Below are 18,688 nucleotides of genomic sequence, written 5' to 3' on the forward strand. Positions count from 1 at the left end.
CTACAGAGTAACTCGGCAGGAGAGATCATTAAGCACGTTGCCTCGTGGATCCAGCTACGCAACGTCGGTCCTGATGCTGCGTCTCTATAGTCTCCACTTTGTCACTTTCTACTGATTGATGGAGGAACTCTGCGAAGCGGATAGTTCACTTTTAAGATCTCCGGCGCGCTCCAGCCCTAAAAAAGCCCATCGCTCTTGACTTTGGCTCTGTAGTGATGTATGTCAGAAGTGCACGCTGCGTTTAGGGGAGGAGGCCTTCAATGTACAGCCGCGCTCTGACTCACCCTCTCTTCCCCTTCCTCTCCCGTCAGGCGGGGAACAAACTTCTCCACTCGTCGGCTGCCTCCAAGCTGAAGCACCTGCAGCAGAACGCGACGGATCACAGTAAAGGTGGCAAGAGGGAGGACTTCCTGAAGACGCAGGGCCAGCAGCAGGTACGCTGGCGTCATCTATTAGCACTGTTTGGGCCAGTTCACTATGACCTGCTAGCAGATGTGTAAAGGTGCCATATGCTTCTCTACTCCTGCCCTCTAAGTCTTATACAGTATATAGAGGGGATTTTACACATTAATTTTCCAATTGTTTTTACAATTTTACATTATTTTTAAATTTTACAATTTTTAAATTAATTTTACAATTTCTTTTATTAATTTTACATTTTTTTATTTTACTTTTTTTTACAATTTTCCTTTTTTTTTTTACAATTTTTTTACAAGCAGTTTCAATGACCTTGAGATCTATACAACAAGTATTTGCAGTACAGAGGAATGGATCACAACAAAAGCCGTTGTGCCTCTGTACTGTCTAGAAGTCTCTCAGTGAATAAAACCTAACTGTTGGAGAACGTTGGTCCAGTGAAGGTAAAAGAACGCGTTCTCACTCTGCCCGTGCTGGGGGCCGGCTTAACGTCAGCCAAATGTGAAAAAAAAGCTGCAGGTGCAGTGAAGTGCACCTAAAACTTCATAGGGCATGGAATTGAAAAGGCTGTTCAGACACAAAGTCAGTCTTGACGATTGCAGAGAAAAATGTGCCGGGCGCAGAGAGAGAGATTAGAAACACGGGGAGAGTAATGGAGCTTCGGCTGCCTTGACGGAGAGAAGATTGGAAGGAATCTCTGCGGTGCTATGTAATAATAGCCTATTAAGTCGGCGGCAATCACTGATAATTCAATATGAAGAGGACAGCTCCCTCTCTTTCTCGCGCCTCCGCTTCCTCCCGACGCGCTCGCCTCCTTCCGCCTCCAGCGCGTCGCCGCTCAGGCGCGCTCTCTCCTCCTCGCCCGGTCCCGTCGCTCTCCCTCCCTGCGGTTTGAAAGCAGAGTGGATTCCTGCACTTGTCTAATGAAGGCAAAATTAATCCCATTATTTCAGTGTGACACTCGCACGCAGCAAGGCGCCTTTGTCCTCAAACTGTTCGAAGCAGTCATTGTGAAGAGGAGCTGTACTGTACGTGCGAAGGCACCGTCCTTAAAGAGACAGCGGAAGATTTTAGTTTGTAATTTATAAAATCTTTTGTGTGGTTCTATTATAATTTATTGTTTATAATTTTCTAAATCAAATTGTTTAGAAAAGTCTTCAATGATGCTTTTCTAAGACGTGTCTTAAACAGTTGCTGCTGTTCATATGAGAGTGTATTCCGCTCTCTATGCTCAGATGAGGAGGCTTTTAAAACACAGAACTGTGTCCAAACTTTGCCCACGACTGTGACAGAACCGATCCCAATTATCGGGCCTAGCACCGCTGCACCGGCTGGTCAGCTGGACCCCGTCGTCAGGGTTGTGAACTCACATAAAAATCATTGTTATCTCCAAACTTTCCTCCGTGACGTTCACGCTTTTTTTTTTTTCTTCCACAAACCTTAAAAATGGAAACCACAAAAATGAAGACGCTGTAAATGAAATGAAGGATGAGGGAAGCCGGCGACGGCTAATTGCACATTCCACATGTCCTGAGTGGGGACGGAGGCCTGCGCGCTACATCCTGGCCGCGTTTAGAGCCAGTGCAGGAGAACAGCGCCGATCCTGACACTTCAGCTTCCAGATGGATGGAGCGAAAAACTGTCTACAGACTCGATCTAAATGTGGCATAATGAAACAGCTGAGCACGAACCACGCTGGGAAAAAAAGCACGCTGATTACGTGCAGCTCATCTCATCAAATTATCGAGGCGGCTGCTCCATTTGCATAGAGCCTTTTAAGAGCTGATTGAGAACTTCTACTGAACCTATGTTGACTTCACCCACTGTTTATTTCTTATTTTTTTTCCTGCTCGACATGAGGCTTGAGGTCTTTTTCTGAAGAAAAATAAAATATATATCCCCTGCTCGAGTTCAAACCTGCTGCTGGCACTTATGATATTATTGCTCTGACATCCAGACGCGCTCACCCAGGTTGATCTCCCTGCTCCGCACACAGCTGCAGGTGAAGTCTTAAAAGTTTCTCGCACATCACTCCCTAAACGCCAAGCTAAACTTTTACCCTCCATCCAGCCCCCACTGGTGGTTTCACGTCGTTCTCTTTTGTCTCCGCTGGCCCAAATTATAATTGACGTTTCTGGGGCACATTTAATGGGGCACCGGCTCAAGGAACAACCGGAGCGCTTTGGAGTCTCCCAGTGGTCTCCTGCCTCGCACCCCGACCATCGCGTGAATAAATCTGAATACATCCATTCATTTTGCATCTCTGGTACTTTCCATTGCGTCGATCGTTCCAGAAAGTTAATCACTATTGTTTCCAGTTACTTCTTTAGAATATGTTTAAGCAACCTCCTCTGCTTTGAAGTCTAAATGCATTTCATATTAGCAGTATTGCTCATCTGTGTTGATAGTGGGAGTGGGAGTCTCTCCTGGCTTTGGACCAGATCAGTGCGGGTCCAGTGTGACGATGTAAAACCACTCTTACACCATAAAAGCCAATTTCCATTTCCCATTCGACCTCCTCTTCCTTCTGGCAGTAAAACGGGCCAGCTAAAGGTGGCGGGCGCCAGGTCGGGCTGTGAAGCCCGTCCAGGGAGGCCGTCGTTCTGCAGAAGGCTCTGAAAGCGCGAGATAAAGGGCGGCGCCGGCTGCACCCACAGACCAGAATAAATGTGTCGGCCAGGCTTGAGAGGAGCTCCTCAGGCAGAAGCAATGGCCGCGCTCTCGGGGGACGCTTGGCAGCACTCGCTCTGGAGCCGCCGCAGAGCAGGTGAAAGCCGCCCGGCAGCACGGCCTGGACCGGAGCACCTGCTCTCCTCTCACACAGAACTAAGCCGCGCAAATCCCAAAACAAACGTTTTTAAAAACTTCCACCGCCGCGGCGGAAACTTTTTTTTTACGGGTTGAATTTTGCAGCTCGGGTGTAAATTTGCCTGATGCTGAAGAGCTGGGTGTGTTGTTGTTGTTATCGTTATCGTGCCCCCCCCCCGTCAGCGGTTTGCTGCATTGTGCTCGGTCGGTTTCGTGCACAAAACACATGCAAACAGCTTCTGCAGAAGAGAGACTGCCCCGTATGTGAGTGTGAAACCCACTGGTTCCCTGTTGTTGGAACAGTGCCACCCACTGGCCGGTTCCAGCATCGCATCAAGGGACTGGAGATGCGATGCTGGCCGCCAGAATATTTTGCATTTTGATGAGTATTCATTGAAAATGAGTCACAAAATAAAGGTGGCGAAAGCTGCTGTTGCACCGTGTGCACCGAGGGTGAGTCATCATGTGTCTCATGGTTTGCATCACACATGCTGATACCAACAGAAATAACAATCTTTTGTGTTTGTCTCTCGCTGTGCTCCCCCCCCCCCCCCCCCCCCCCCCCCCCCCTCCCCCCGGATGCCTACCTGGATGTGCAGCAGTGAGCAGCCTGCCTGTGTCCAGCCTCTCCAGCCTCCTGTTCACCTGACCACAGAGCTACGTGCATCCATCTCTGGACGTGTGTGTGTGTGTGTGTGTGTGTGTGTGTGTGTGTGTGTGTGTGTGTGTGTGTGTGTGTGTGTGTGTGTGTGTGTGTGTGTGTGTGTGTGTGTGTGTGTGTTACTTGAGGGCCCATCACTTTTCATGATATCCCACTGATCCCCTGAAAACCTCACATCTTTATGCCACTGCCCCCCCCCCAAACGGACATTTCCCCAAGCCCCCCCCTCCTGCAGCGGCGTTCGCCCATGGCTTTGAGGACACGCCCCCAGGAGGGGGCAGCGCCCTCATCCAGCCAAGCAGACGCCCTGCTGGGAAGGGGGTCCACATCTTGCCCCCCCCCGGCTCCTGCATCTGCAGCGAACCTCGTCACTGCCTCTGTCCAGCAGCCCTTCCTCCTCCTCCTCCTCCTCCTCCCATTCCTAAGCGGAGCGGTCAAAGCCCCTCCCGTCCCGTCGCCAGCGGCTGCGGCGAGAGTGGCAGCGAGTCCGCGAACAAGGACTTCAACCGCGGCAGCTCCCGATGATGAAAGGAAGGAGGATGACGGCGTATTTTAAAGGATGCTTTTCACTTTTCATCAGACTCCGTTTAATATGCAGAGTCTTCACGTCGCCATGTCAAGTAGTAGCGCACTGTAAAGTCACAGTCTGACTGTTTTCCTCTGGTCTGGTTCCATAGTTCTCCCACACAGTAACAGAGCCAGAGACCCAGAGGTAGAAGATTGGCCCCGGTCTCATATTCAGCCTCACTTGATGGGATGGTGGAGTAGATGTCATATCTAGACTAATGTGACTTTAAATATAGAAAATAGAGGTGCAATAACCGCTGAACTCACAGAACGTGAGCCTGTTCAGAAAACGTACAGTAGATCACAGTGATGATTGTGTCGCAAAGTCGTTCCGTGTCAAAAGGGCATCAAATGTTTTTAATCTCTGAACTGGTGCTATAGTTTCCCTCTGTTTGTACACACTGTGTGAAGATGTGGGTCACCTGTCTAAAATACCTATCTGCACCGAACCCCGACGGCACATTCCCACAATCCTGTCTCAGCATAAGCAACGTAGGCACAGTTCAGCAAGCGGAAGGGGGAGATGCAAATGTATTAAATACAGATGTTGAATTTCTATAAATATATATGTACAGACTAGTTAATTATGACAATCAGGATGTTTTCACAGTAGCTGTCTCTGGCATTTCAGCACCTGACATCACAAGCCATCCCAAAGACTCAAGCACACGCAGTGATGAGTAACACACCCAGTCTGTAAAGCCAAGCTGCTGGCAGAAACAAAGACTCTACTAGTGTTGTTTTGTGTGTGTGTGTGTGTGTGTGTGTGTCTGTGTGTGTGTGTATGTTTGCGTGTGTGTGTGTGTGTGTGATGACTCCTTTTAAGTCCCATCTGTTGCACCACTGATAAAGAGCACTCTGGTAAAAATATGCCATATCGACCTGAGCGTAATTTCCCCCTTCAGGACATCTGATCTACAGGCTGATGGATCAAACAGTTCCTTACAGGACACTTGTCTCTCTTGAGCTTCAAAGTGAATCTCCTTTTTTTTTAAAAAAAAACAACAGCTTCCAAAGTTCGGATCTATTTATCTTTCGCTGTAGTGAAATTGATCACACGTCGGCGCTGGCATTGGGTCAAGTAGAGGAAGATGTAGAATAGTAATGAGCACATATTTAGAGAGTTCAGATATGAACTGGCCCTTAAAGGGCCCGAGGGGAGAACATGGACGAACAAAGCACAGTGGTTCCTTTCAGGCACAGGACATTTGACGCTCACAAGCACAAACTCAAAAGCTAAAAGCATCACTGCTGCTGTTTCTCGCATTACCAATATTGCTGCAGGCTAATTTGGGTTCATTACAGTACATGCATGTTTGGCCATTTACTGTATGAATGTTAGGGCTTCGTGTTGCCTCAATGACTGTACTCGAACCTTCTTATTTAAAGCACACCAAAGGCTCCAACTCCTTAAGTGTAAACCATTATGAAGCTCGCTGCCATGTGTTGTCATAGACGTTGCTGATTTTTTTCTTTTTAATTCCACCCAGAAATCAATTCTTTGTGGCATTAAGATTAAAAGCATTGAGAGGCGTTTAGGTGGCGTACGTGTGTTTGAGCGCTACATCGCCTGCCTTGTCTCTGTTGAGAGTACTGGCGATAAAAGGCCCAAAGACCCCTTTACCTCTGCTGTCTTTGGCAAAGGGGCATCAGGACTGAGCTTCATCTGACGTGTAATTAGCATCCTCGCAGTTCTACCGAGCCAGTGCTCTTTGCCTTTGAGGACCTCTCGCCTCGTGTTTGTCTGCAAGGACCTGCAACCATGTCTGTTCCCAGTGCCTCCAAGACTTTTCTTGCCAGAAATCCCCAGTTGGTCTTGTAAAACAGCGCTGGATCCGCAGCAGTGACAGAATAAGACATATGCCCAAAGAAGAAGCCGCAGAAATTGGCTTGTTCCCTTTTGTTGCACAGGAGGGGGTGAGGAAAAAAAAACCCCACAGCACTTGAAATGCACAGTGTCAGGCGCTGCCGCGGTGGCATTTGCCGTAACGTCCCCCTGCCCCCTCCCCCCTCCCCCCTCCAGCTCTGACAGCCCGCGAAACCGAAAGCTCGCGCGGCGCAGCGAATCGCGAGCCCCGCCCCGCGCGCTCTGTAGCTCCGCCAGGCGGCTTCGAGCCCGGGGTTCCACAACCCGAGTGGAGCCGAATGAAAGGAAGTCACTCACTCATGCCCGTTCCACGCTCGAATCCATCACTCCCACGGTGAAACGCGCGAGCGTTAGCGAGGGAAGCGGTCACGCTCGGCTGCCTTCCTCGAGATCCCCCCCCCCCTCCCCCCTCTGTGACGCGCGTGCCACTCCTCTCTGGAAGTGCTAGCGGGCTGCGAGGGCGCGTGACAGAGGCCCTCAGCCGCTGCCACCTGGCAATCAGAAAAACATGCAAACTTGAAATCAAACCTATAAAGAAATATACATATATAAATATATTTAAGTGAGATGTTTGTGTATGACATTATAATTGTGAAGAAAAGTGTGATATATATAGGCCTAGATTCAATTATATACTGTAAATGTCATCCCTTCAGTTTTTATATATTAGTGACCATTTTGTACAGATTTTTTGTTTTTTAAGTCATTGAGAGAGATACTACATTTCACACTGAGATTATTTATTCATACGCAGAACATTTTTATATTTGTTTAAAACTATCTGTATAGATAACAGTTAGCCTCTGTAATATATACTGGAGTTCATTTTTAAATTCTGGGATTCTGAGTTTGGTTTGATGAATTTTGCTCGTCCGGCTCGTCAGCACCTCTGCCTCCTTAAGTAAAGGTTCACGTTGAGGTGGAGGAGGAAGCTGGACCAGTGCCTGTGCTTGGGGGCATATTTTGCTACTATCCTTTTTGTTGCAAGGGTTTTTATTTAGTGGACCCGTGACCCCTTCCTTGGTTTTACCCCATCCTGTATTTGTGTTTTCAGCTGGTACTAGTGACGTTGGAGACACACCTTGTAGTGACTACTGTGAAAGTTCAGTCGCCGGGTCCCGAGCGGCTTCGCGTATAGAGTCCCGCCGCTTTGACAGACGTTAGATGGCTTTAATCTTCCTCCGCGTCACGTTTGCATGGGAACAGGAACGATAGCGACGCGGGCGCTTGAAGGAATTACATTCTGTTGCTTCTTCTGAGTCGGTTGTTGCACTGAGCGACTTTAAGTAGCAGCTAAGAAAAACCACAAGAGATGTTAAAACCGCCAAGGTGGAATTAATGTGTGAAGTTGTATGAATCTAAAGGTTTACCTCTTCCTTTGCCACTGTATCTTTTTTTTTTAAATGATGAACCTACATTCTATAGTATATATGAGATTTTTACATGAATGTGTGGATGTTAAAAATCCTGGCATCAAAAGTAGAAAAGCAAAATTGACTTGTACATAGACAGTCATTCCTAGCGAGTTCAACAAATTGTTATGTCCAAACGATGTTTTATTAATAAGCTATGACGATGGGTTCAAAGGTATATACAAAACAATGCATGTATAATCTCAAGCTATCGCACGGTGCAGTCGAATAAAAAAATTTACTTGTTTACGTGTTTTCTCAAAAAGATGAGAAAGATGGGAAGAGACGAAGCGATTCTATGTTACTGGTTTGCCGAGAGGAAGGAACGACTCATTATTTTGGTATCTGTGACGCAAGGCATGTTCAGTCTTACTGTGGTGTTATGGTGAGAGAGATGTGACAATCTGGAAGGATCCAGAGAACGCACCCAAACCAGAGAAGCCACCAGTGGCGGTGAATTCTTTACCACTGAGTGATTCTCCCATTTGTAGAGTAGTGTGATATAAGAACAAAACATTACTGGAAATAGAGCTATAATATAATAGAAATATAAATTTAAAAGCCTACTGATACTGGAGAAACTAATTTATCGGTGTGGATGCCATGATATTCTGTGAGAAACGTGTGTGTTTTTCCTGTGAGAAGACAGCGGGCGGTTGAACCTGCCTTCTTTTGTACATAACTTGCTGTGGTGTGTGTCCAATAAAGTGCAGCTCTCTTGTACAGTCGTGATGTCTGATACTTTTTTTAATACTTGGTCAGAATTGCATTGTGTCATTCTGTAAAATTCGGGAAACTGGGATACAGGTAGCGTATCGGTTCAGCACATGTACAAAATGGGTTTATTTTGAAATGATGGCATGATTTGTTTTAGGTAACACTTTGAATGTAATAGCATATAAAGTAGTAAGAAAATGTTTTTAGATCCAGCATTAAATCTGTGTATTGTTGCATTAACAGAATATTTTAAACTCTATTTACAGAGCACTAAAACAGTAAAATGTAAACATATACAAAGCTTTATAGTTAATTATATAGTCGAAAATCTGCATATACAGTGTGTCTGTATGCGTGACTGTGATTCCAGGAATAACATTACACCGTCTTGGACCAGAAAGGGCTCATGTGTCCTGGCGCTGCGCTGGTCGTCGACCATCTGCGCGCCTGAACGGCGTGTTCCTCAAATCTGAGGAGGAGCGAGGACAGGCTCGTTGAAGCGAAGGTGGTGAGGCACGACAAAGTATCAATGAATAGACGGCGTCACGTACCCGTGATGATGTCCTCCAGGGCGCCGTCCTTCCCCTCGCGCACCGGCGGCTTCACCTGCCTCTTCTTCAGCTCCGCTATCAGGTCCATCTGCGGCATCTTGGGCGTCGCGGGCCCCTGGAAACAGCCAGTCAGCAAACAGAGCTAGTTCGTTACATGCTCGCGTTATCGTGATTCTGTGCTCGTTTCGTTTCTCGACACCGAGGAGCTAACCGCTAACCTTTTGAGCCGCCGCCTTGTTCGGAGAAGGCGACTGCTTTTCCTCTGCACTCTCACTCGCCGCTTTCTTTCTCTGTTGGATCTCCTGCTGCGCCGTCTACAGTAGAGAGCACAGTGTCAAACGCAATGCGCTAAGAGAGAGGGGGGACTAGCATGGCAGCTGGGCCTCGTCCTCACCTTGTAAGCCTTAATGAAGCGGCCAAAGAGCGGGAAAAACATGGACGGCTGAGTGGTTTTGGGATTCTCTCCGAAATACTCCACCACGGAGACGTAAGCCTCCTGAAAGGATGAGACAGAGGGAATATTTGCAATAAAATATTCTGAATTGTGTTGTTTTTTTGGAGCACGCCTCAGGCTAACCTGTGCCGTCTTGCTGTCTTTGATCAAGGACTCCAGGTGCTCGCAGTTTGTTTTGATGAATTCCTTTAAAACGGGGCTGTCGTCCTGTACCAGAAACTCCTTTTTGGTCATTTCCATTCCGCGTTCCAGAGAGCGGATGTCCTGAAGAATGCTGTCCAGGGATACTGGTAAAGAGAGAGAGAGGTGAGCTTAGCAACACTTAGCAACACTTAGCAACCTAGCGACCCAAGAACGTGCTCGTACCGAGGGCGGCCTTGTCCACGAAGCGCAGGTCAGTGTGAAAATCAGTCAGATCGGGGTATTTCTCCTCAATGATGTTAGTGATGAATTGAAGCAGCGTCTGCGAGCGATCTGTGGACTTGGTCTCCAGCAGCTAAACATTTAATGAATGACATACTATTACAGCAATTTTAGCTTCAAAAGTTGGTCAAATGACAAAGAATGGGTGCTTACAAGGTCCAGACTCTGCAGCCGGAAGCCGTACGCTGCTCCCCTCTTGCTGCTGTTCATATAGTTACCGAAGGCCAGAACGATCTGGGGAACATGAGATGCATTATGCAAATAAAATCACACGACAGGGAGCGGCTTCGGTGCATCACTTTCTCCGACATACTTCCAAGATCTTCTTCAGTTTGCTGGAGGACTTGATAGACATGGACGCAGCGATGATGGAGTTCAGTTGCTATGGAGGAAATAAAAACCGTAGAAATGTAACAGGTTAAATACTCGTCGTCGTCCACTTCAACTGGAAATGCTCTTCCCAAACTGACCGGCTGCAGGCGTTTGACCGTCTCAGGGAAGTTGCCCATGAAGGTGAGGGTGTTGATTCGCTGGTTCAGACGAGGAATCTTCCCAAAACGCAGCATGAACTGGTCCTCGTTCGCCAGTTCCTCGATCGGTCGACCGTCCTTCTCGTAGTTGAGCAGCAGCTTCATCTCGAAATCTGACGGAATGAAGGGCTCCAGCAGTTCTAGGAACTCTAGCTTCAAAGACTCCTGGTCGTACCTGGACAGAATAGCAGAGACCCGTGCAGTTAGCGTGTGGTGCAGTGGGTGGGGGGGGTTACAAGGGGGACGCAACAGAAGCACCTACGTCTCTATGGCGCTGCAGATTTTAGATGGGTCCATGCCTCCCTTCCGTAGAGTGATAGCCAGATTCTTGGCCTTGTTGGGGTCCATCAGAGAGGTCTTGCTGGGGGCCTTCTGGGACACCTTCTTCTTCTTATTGGATAGGTCTGCAGGGTTACCTTGGGCCCTGGTTTTGAAGTGCTCCTCAAACATGTCCATGTTTAGCTCCTAATTCAGACAGCAGATGTAGAAAAGGCATTTTATGTATTTCAAGGGTTCTGACATTAATTGTTGAGCCCATGTGAAAAACAGAGAAAAAACAGATTAGTGTTTTTACCCCTAAAATCTGCTCATCATCCAGCTCATTGAAGACGGTGCCTGTGATCTGGTTTGGTTTTAGGGCCTGCCAGTTTAACAATGGCATCCTGAACTTGGTCTGGATGGCCTTCTTACTTTTCATACCTGAGAAAACAAAGAAACAGAAGTAATACAAATAAAAGTTATTATAAATATTAGTCCAAAGTCTTTCTCCCATTCTTTTGTCAACCTCCTCACCAGATGCGTTTGGTGCTCCTGGAGGAGGTGGAGGGCCACAACCTGGTGGAGGTGGGGGTCCAGAGCCGGGCGGAGGAGGAGGAGGTGGGGGTCCAGAGCCGGGTGGAGGAGGAGGAGGAGGGGGAGGAGCCGGGGGGCCGGCTCCTGGTGGGGGAGGAGGAGGTGGCGGCCCAGAGCCGGGTGGGGGAGGAGGAGGTGGGGGTCCAGATCCAGGTGGAGGAGGAGGAGGTGGTGGGGGGCCTGCTCCTGCTGGGGGAGGAGGAGGTGGCGGTGGAGGTGGGATCCCGATAGAAGCTACTGGTGCGGGAGGTGGTGGAGGAGGTGGCGGCGCGGAGGCAGGCTGATCAGACACTGGGGAGGCGCTGGGCTGAGGGGCAGGAGCGGGCACTTGGACATATTCCACCACTTTGACGGGCACCACCTGGATGTCCAGGCCTCCGGAGGGACTGCGTCCCAGCTGGATCAGGCCCTTGTCCTGCAGCTCCTGGATCTTCTGCTCCAGCTCTGAGAGGGTCTGGGGGGAGGCGCTCAGACGCTCCCTGTCCTTCTCCCGCTCCCTGTCCAGCTCCCGCTCCCTCTCTCTCTGCTGCAAAGTACTAACCTGGGAACAGGACTCTCGCAGGCTTTCCTGGAAAAGCCAGACAAATACAGACGGGCGACTCAAGTAAACGCTGGGGATTTCAGAACACAGTCCGCCGGGCTTTAAAGGCTCCCGCAGCACTTACTTTGAGCAGCTCGGCCTCTTTGGTCGCCTGCATGAGCTGAGTTTCCAGTTCAGACATTCTCTCCCCCGTGTGGGTCTCGATCTCCTGAAGGCGGGCGCTCAGCTGCAACACAGCACACACAGCGGCTGTGAAATCCCCGTCTCGCGGCCCCCGCGAGGCCTCTTCTGCTCCGTGAGGGGCCTCACCTGCACGTTGTGGTGCTGCAGCTCATCCACATGGTCCAACACTCCACCGCGGTTCTCAGCGTCCTCCAGCAGCGCTCCCACGTCCAGCACGTTGTCCAGGTAGGCCTGGATCTGGACCTGCAGCTTCTCGCTCTCGGTTTGCCTCACATGCTAACGCGCAGAAGATGAAGCACGGAATCGTCACAGCAACACGTGCACAGTTTGGATCTGAAGGTATCGGCTAAGCCGCAGCAGCTTTTACCTCCAGGGCCCAGTGATAAAGACAGTTTAGACTGACCCCTATTAGCCACGCGTCGCGTACTCACCTCCAGATACTTGTCTAATCCGAGGTGCGTGAACTCGTACTGGAGATGGACGCGGAAGTTCATGTTCTCCACGGAGTGGACCACAATGTTAATGAACTGCATACAGGCCACCTGGAAAGGAAACAGACACACTGCTCTCAGCTCGACACTCGCTTCATTCACAGCGAGCCTTTTTCCAGACCTTACTCACCATGAAGTCAATGTTGCTGTCGTCGTTGACGAAGTACTCCATCAGCTTCTCAAAGCGGTTCTTTTCTTTGCTCACCTGGGAAAACGCAGCACTTTATGAGAATATGCACTTTAATTGTTGCCCGGATGAGGGAGGATTAGTGCAAATGAGTGTATAAATGCACGTCCGAACAGAAGCATGAGCTAAAATTATAACCATTTAGCAAAGAGGAAGTTGAGTGAAGACAGAGCTGAAGTCTGAAGTAACAGTTTTCTTCACCTCTTTGAAGTTGTCAAAAGCGGAAAGGATGATGTCGTGTCCGCCTCTGACGAGACACACCGCGGCCAGCAGCTCCAGCACCAGGGCCTTGGTCCTGTCAGGAGAGGGGGGGTGAGACAAAGCGGGTGGGCAACACACACACACACACACACACACACACACACACACACACACACACACACGCACACGCGTGCGCGCACACACACACACACACGCACACACCTGGGGTTCTTGCTGTTGAGGCTGAGGGTGATCTCGTTGACACAGCGCGGGTGAGTCATCACCTGGTTGAATCCAGACTGAAGAGAAAGGGTCAACTGTGAACATTGTGCGTTGCTTTTTCACGCTGAGAGGAAATGTGGCAGGATTTTACCTGGTAGTTCATAATGGCCCGAAGGCACATGATGCAAACGTGCACGTCGTCCCTCTGGCTGGAGGAGTGGGACTTCCTGTGCATCTTGCTGCTCAGCGTGGTTATTCTATAGAGGGGATGCAGCGTATGAATGAATTAATGCGTTTTTTGACTTGACGCCAAGATTTACTTAAAAATATGCAGCTTCCTGGTGTGGGCTTAATTGCTTGTAACAGAACATTCCCTGCGTCTGACAGCTGAAGTATGATATGAGGTGGGAGAAAATGAAGAATAAAATGTGCAACAAATGAGCAGGAGATCCGAGAAGTGGATGATGGAGAGTGTCTTTAAAGAATTCATCATGGTCTCAACAGCTAGAACTAAAACAGACTATGAATAGAACACAATTAACTATGACTGCACGGTACATTTCTTACCTCACGGTCAGCGCTCGAGCTGCCCTGCTCATCCCGTGGGAGTGAGAGCTGCTGGAGCTCCTGGTCAAATCCTCCATGGAGCGCTCCGCCGGCTTGGCCCTGTCCGACAAGGTGCCGCCATTCTCCGCGTTCTCCACCTCGAACCTGCGGAGTTCAGAAATGGCACAGCAACGTCACCGGGAGACGAATGAGCACGAGGTCAGAGCCTCTTCACGTCCTGACGCCCGGTCGTCGCTTACACGTCGCTCTGAGCGTGCGACAGATATTCCACCAGGACGTCCAAGCCGTTGTTCTCATCGTCGAGGAACTCCTGGGCCCACCTGCGACAGAACCCAGAACCAACAGAACGACAACTGGCTCAGACCCAAATGCACCAGACAAATCCTGGAAGTGTGGCGTTGAGATTTCTATCCGAGCAGAAATAACTCAAACCTAACACACTCACCCAATGTGATTTGTTCGAAGAGATATTTCCAAGTTCTTGAGAACCTGAGTTGCTTCTTGGATTCTTTTCTTATGCTAAACGAGCCGAAAGAGAAGCAATCATGAAACTCAAGCTATTATTGTGAAGGCAGATAATTAGAGATGTGTCAAATATAAAAATGGAGTCGATGCGTGAGTCTGACCCTGCGAGACACCCCCCCTTGGTCCTGGTAGAAGCTCTTGATCTTGGTCAGGTACGTGGACGGGGGGCTCTTCACTTGGAACCGCTCCTGAAGAGAAATGTTCACACACACACAGGTGTGTTTTTACATTTACATGGGGTCATACCATTGACATTAGTGCCGTACCTAGTCCCTTACCCTAACGGTCACAACTAAAGGCAGACATCAAATCTTTGCTCGAATCCGGACCAAAACTCAATTCTAACTACAGCCCTAAAATCACAACTTGTCCATCAAAAAAGCCTTCAAACTTTGTGGGGACCGGCCAAATGTCCCCACGTTGTCAAAGTGGCCTCACCTTGACAGGAAACACATGGTTCATGGGCCCCACGTAGCAGGAAAAACAAGTACGCACGCACGCACGCACGCGCGCACACACACACACACACACACACACACGCCAGATAACACCATCTGGAGGTGTTTTCAGTTCCGATGACGTCATCTGGTTGATCAGAACCCAGATGACATCGTACAATAAGAAGATGACGCTGATAAAAGCTACAGGTTCTAATCGTTGTCACTTTGGCACATAATAATATTCATACGCTTACGTCTGCCTCTTGAGCTTGAAGCGCAGAGCGGAAGTTTCAAAACTGAAGAAGCCAGTTTTAATTTTATCAGCAGGCCCCAGTAATGACAGGCAAACACAACAGACACAAACCGCACTCTGTTTCCATGGCGACGCCTCCATCCGTCCCCGCCACAGAAACAGTGTGGTTCTCGCGCGGCCTCTGCTCTCTACAACACGTCCACGCTGGGCGCTCGCGTACGCTACGTCAACTCTGTGAAGGTCACAGCGCGTGGAGCCGAAATGCGACGCTGACTCACAACAATTAAGACGATATTCATACCTGATCACAGACTAGTTCCCATTTCTTGTCGTTATCGTACTGACTCAGGAGGTTCAGCTTGTCTGGGGGCAAGTTCATGTTGTTCTGGAAGAGAGAAAACGCTTTCAAATTAAGTGCACGCTTTATTTACCACCTTCACATTCAAGACTTACTGTAAATAATATTATGTCTTTCTGTCGTTCTTTTCCGGTTTATGCAGTAATATCATCATTTCTAAAACCACAAGTTTACACTGACATGAAAGCAAAGGGTGTTCACTCCCTGCCGGAAGCACAGATGACTTAGTGTTTGTGTGTTGTTGGTCGTCGTCAGGTAACATTCTGTTACAAAAGTTGTGAAAACCAGCAACAACAAATATAAAATATATATTTCTTACTTAATTTTAAGGTATTTCTTCTTTACTGGAGTATTTCAATGTTCTCCATGTCATACTCCAACTGTGTCACATTTATCAAAGTGAATCGACTATTTATTTTAATGCAGAACTAGGAAGTATTTAAATACAGTGACTATAGCGACAGTTTAGATTTGACCCTTTATATTATAGCACATCCTTTTCTTAAGGGGTTTTGAGAGTGAAATCCTCACACCAGCTTCCACCAACGCCTTGGTGCAGATTGACTCAAAAGACATTTTACATACGCTTTCACTCTGAGGTATCAGTCTCCACCTACAGAACACTGTGTTGGATGCATGTAAGAAAGGTTATTCCCCAAGTCAAATGGCTTAAGTCACAGGACTTGGAGTCATCCAAGTCCTGTGAACAACTACAGGAGTCTGTGTAGAAGATGTTAACACGTTGAATGACGAGGAAACAGTGTGATTCTTAGCAACTGCTGCCAAATGAAAGCACTGACCTACAGTCTGTGTTTGTGCTTTGATCACTGGTTGAGTCACTTCTCATTCTCGTGTTCAGCTTCCAAAGGTCTTAACACAGATCGACGTCGATCCCTTTCTGCACAGAGCAGCTTTTCTATCTGACACTGGGCGTTGACCTTAAATCCACCAATATGTACATTGATGTATAACGGCGGTTTGTTGCTTCCTTTACACACCTTAAAAAAAATTTAAAAAAAAAAAGAAGAAGAAGAAGCTGAACCGGAAACAGGCCTGTCGGCTGCTGCTGCGGCGCTGGGGGTGACTTCTGGGTGGAGCAGAGGAGGGGCCTCGCTGGTGGTTTGGCTCCGCGGTGCTCGGCACATACAGGTTCAAACCAGGGAGTGACGCAACACATGTTTACACCCATGAGCATCGTAAGCAACTCGAGCAACGAAGAGGGTCAACTCGGGATACATGACCTTCCTAGAAATGACTTTGGAAGTCTGTCATTGAAAGGGGAAATGATGTCATGCTTTCTAAAAAAGCACGAGACGTCTTCAGGCATTGAGAAACAAATAATAAACCCTGTGGTGGTTGCACGTTTTGTCCATTGTTGTGAAACAACTCTTCTCACTCCAGTTGATATAGTTCATACCACAGATGCCTGGAATAACTTTTTTTCCTTTGTGTTCCTTAAATAAACATTAGAATAATATTTCCTGTGACACGTTTGTTCGTTGCCTCGTTTCTGAGCTCAATGCAATTAACACATTAGTGTTTTCCTGCATGAGACTTTGCTCCTCCCACCGTCTGTGATGTCACACATTTATGCAGCATAGTAAGTAATTAAAGATAGACATTGAACATTTTGTTGATTTTACACTAATTCCACAGAATCGGCTGTTTAAGTAGCTTCATGCACCTGATGCTAAGCATAATTTATGGTTTGATTGTTATTTTAGATGCCTCTGATGCTCATGTGCTTTAGGACATTTGCTGTTTTCCACCTTGTTGTAATACTGCTGAAAGGATGGTGCAACTGTTGTCTTCCGGTCTCACAGCCTCTGTCATGTAAATGCGTTGCTCAACTTCCTCTTGGAGTCAGCTGCCTACTCAGGGACTAATCGTGTTCCTAGTCTGACATTTTCAAAACAGACGAGGACTGTTCTGGTGAATCTGGCGGCTTCGTGATAATAACGCGCTTGCTGTCACATCGCTTTGTCTCCGTAGCCCTCAAATGAGCAGGGATTTAGATTTGCACATTAAAAACAACTGCAAATTACACCAAGAGCAATGATCATATTCAATCTGCCTTCAGTTTAAATGATTTCGTGGCAGCAGCAAAGATTCAGAAAATGTGCAAAACAGGCCTTGGAACACTTGGTATTTTTTAGTTCAACTATCTAGAAATCACACAGTCTGCCACGTTATTATTCACCCTCTGACTCATTTGCACCAGCCGAATTCTTCCAGCTGGCACAGACGGGCACCACGCTCGCGCTCTGTCTGAGGCTGAGGTGAAGGTGTGCGTCCTCGCGCGCAGCCACCTACCAGCACCACGTTGAAGCGCTCCTCCAGCTCCTCCTCCGGGGGCATGGGCAGTTTGGGGGCCGCCGGCTGCTTCTTCTGCACCAGCGGTGCGGGGTCGCTCATCCCTGCGGCCGCGCCGGCCGGGTTGCGGGCCTCGCGGCCGTCGCCCGGCTCCTGCTCCAAGCCCCCTCCAGCCGCATTCCCCATGACTAATCTCCACAAGTAATCCAGGGGGAAAGCTGTGCTCAAACCCCTTCTCCTGAGAAATCAGCGTTGTCCAAGGCCAAGTGGCGAAAAGGTTGTCGCTGCGAAGCGCGAGAGCGAGGGGGCCTAAAGCAGAGCCAGTCTGTGGGTCTTCTGCGAGAGGGACATGGAGCCGTTAACCTACTGCCTCTGCCTCGGTCCTGAGGACAGAGTGGGTGATGAAGGTGCGTAGGTCATCCTCGCGTCTGCTCTCATCGACCTGTCAGTGGACCTTTGAGGGTAAAGCAAAAGAAAAAAAACATGAACACATAAAAACCCCCCTCACGTTTTTTCTTCGCGAGTTGGCCGACAACGACTCTGGCGAGTTGAAAACCTGCCTGTGAGAGGAAGGAGAGGGGAGTGTGACACCCTGTGTAACTCACTCAGAAACCGCAGCAGCGCAAAAGCAGAAGAGCAACTTCCTGTGCATGACAGCAACACAGTCAGGGGTGGAGGAGAGGTGGAACCAAATCGTGATAACCGTTGGGGGTATCGTGCATGTAGGTGGACGGATTAAAGCGAGGTAGCAGAAGCAGAGCAATGGGAGAAGGAAGAAAGGTTGTGTCAAAGCGTGATGAAACACGTGAGGATTAAAGCAGGTGCAGATGTGTCCAATCACTCTACCATGGCTGTGCCTGCTTTACAGCCAAGCTGCTCACGCTCTTCTTTCTCTCTTAACTTGAGCATTGGCCAGGGATCACGTTTGTTTTGGTCAATTCCCTCCAAGTGAGAACAGGTAGTTGGTGTCAATCAAGGGCGGAAGACAGGCCTTAATTGAAGAGAGCACTGTCCAACAGCGCCCCCTGTGTTTTCAAGCCTCGTACTACATGCTGCTGTGCTGCATTTAGTGTTCTTCTGGTACGTCTGGAGCTTTTAGCCTCCAAAGACCAGAGACGTGAACTCTACCACTGCCAAGTAGTTCTACC

At 48.6% G+C, this 18,688-nt stretch overlaps 2 protein-coding genes across 18 annotated transcripts in view; one reads left to right on the forward strand and one right to left on the reverse strand.

Moving 5' to 3' along the window:
• Positions 1–8,460, forward strand: part of srcin1a (SRC kinase signaling inhibitor 1a) — a 63,926-nt gene extending 55,466 nt beyond the window's left edge. For 15 of the 17 annotated variants that reach the window (XM_055510921.1, XM_055510918.1, XM_055510913.1 and 12 more), the window contains 2 exons: positions 312–434; positions 3,825–8,460. In XM_055510921.1, the coding sequence (XP_055366896.1) occupies positions 312–434; positions 3,825–3,830 (129 nt within the window). In that variant the 3' untranslated portion in view covers positions 3,831–8,460. The remainder of the gene's footprint in view (positions 1–311; positions 435–3,824) is intronic. The other 2 variants (XM_055510910.1, XM_055510924.1) reach the window with 1 other exon arrangement.
• Position 8,461: 1 nt separating this feature from the next.
• On the reverse strand, positions 8,462–18,402 carry fmnl1a (formin-like 1a). Its single transcript, XM_029158053.3, has 26 exons — positions 18,387–18,402; positions 17,541–17,994; positions 15,171–15,254; positions 14,278–14,364; positions 14,097–14,170; positions 13,891–13,971; positions 13,652–13,795; positions 13,236–13,341; positions 13,085–13,161; positions 12,863–12,956; positions 12,605–12,679; positions 12,415–12,525; positions 12,110–12,259; positions 11,925–12,026; positions 11,200–11,827; positions 10,982–11,106; positions 10,670–10,872; positions 10,348–10,582; positions 10,191–10,259; positions 10,031–10,111; positions 9,821–9,950; positions 9,578–9,741; positions 9,395–9,496; positions 9,219–9,314; positions 9,001–9,115; positions 8,462–8,918 (listed from the first exon to the last, which is right to left on the reverse strand). The coding sequence occupies exons 2-26, from the start codon at positions 17,724–17,726 to the stop codon at positions 8,854–8,856; spliced, it is 3,384 nt and encodes a 1,127-aa protein (XP_029013886.1). The 5' UTR covers positions 17,727–17,994; positions 18,387–18,402; the 3' UTR covers positions 8,462–8,853.
• Between the last annotated feature and the right edge of the window lie 286 nt (positions 18,403–18,688).

Source organism: Betta splendens, chromosome 8 (genome assembly GCF_900634795.4).
Source record: "Betta splendens chromosome 8, fBetSpl5.4, whole genome shotgun sequence".
NCBI classification, from domain to species: domain Eukaryota; kingdom Metazoa; phylum Chordata; class Actinopteri; order Anabantiformes; family Osphronemidae; genus Betta; species Betta splendens.

Bases quoted from the DNA above. Each gene is read 5' to 3' on its own strand.
- fmnl1a (XM_029158053.3), bottom strand. From the start codon at position 17,726: ATGGGGAATGCGGCTGGAGGGGGCTTGGAGCAGGAGCCGGGCGACGGC. The intron at 11,107-11,199 runs GTGAGGAGGTTG...TTGTTTTCTCAG, and splicing joins AGGAGCACCAAACGCATCTG to GTATGAAAAGTAAGAAGGCC. The intron at 10,873-10,981 runs GTAAAAACACTA...TGTCTGAATTAG, and splicing joins ATGATGAGCAGATTTTAGGG to GAGCTAAACATGGACATGTT.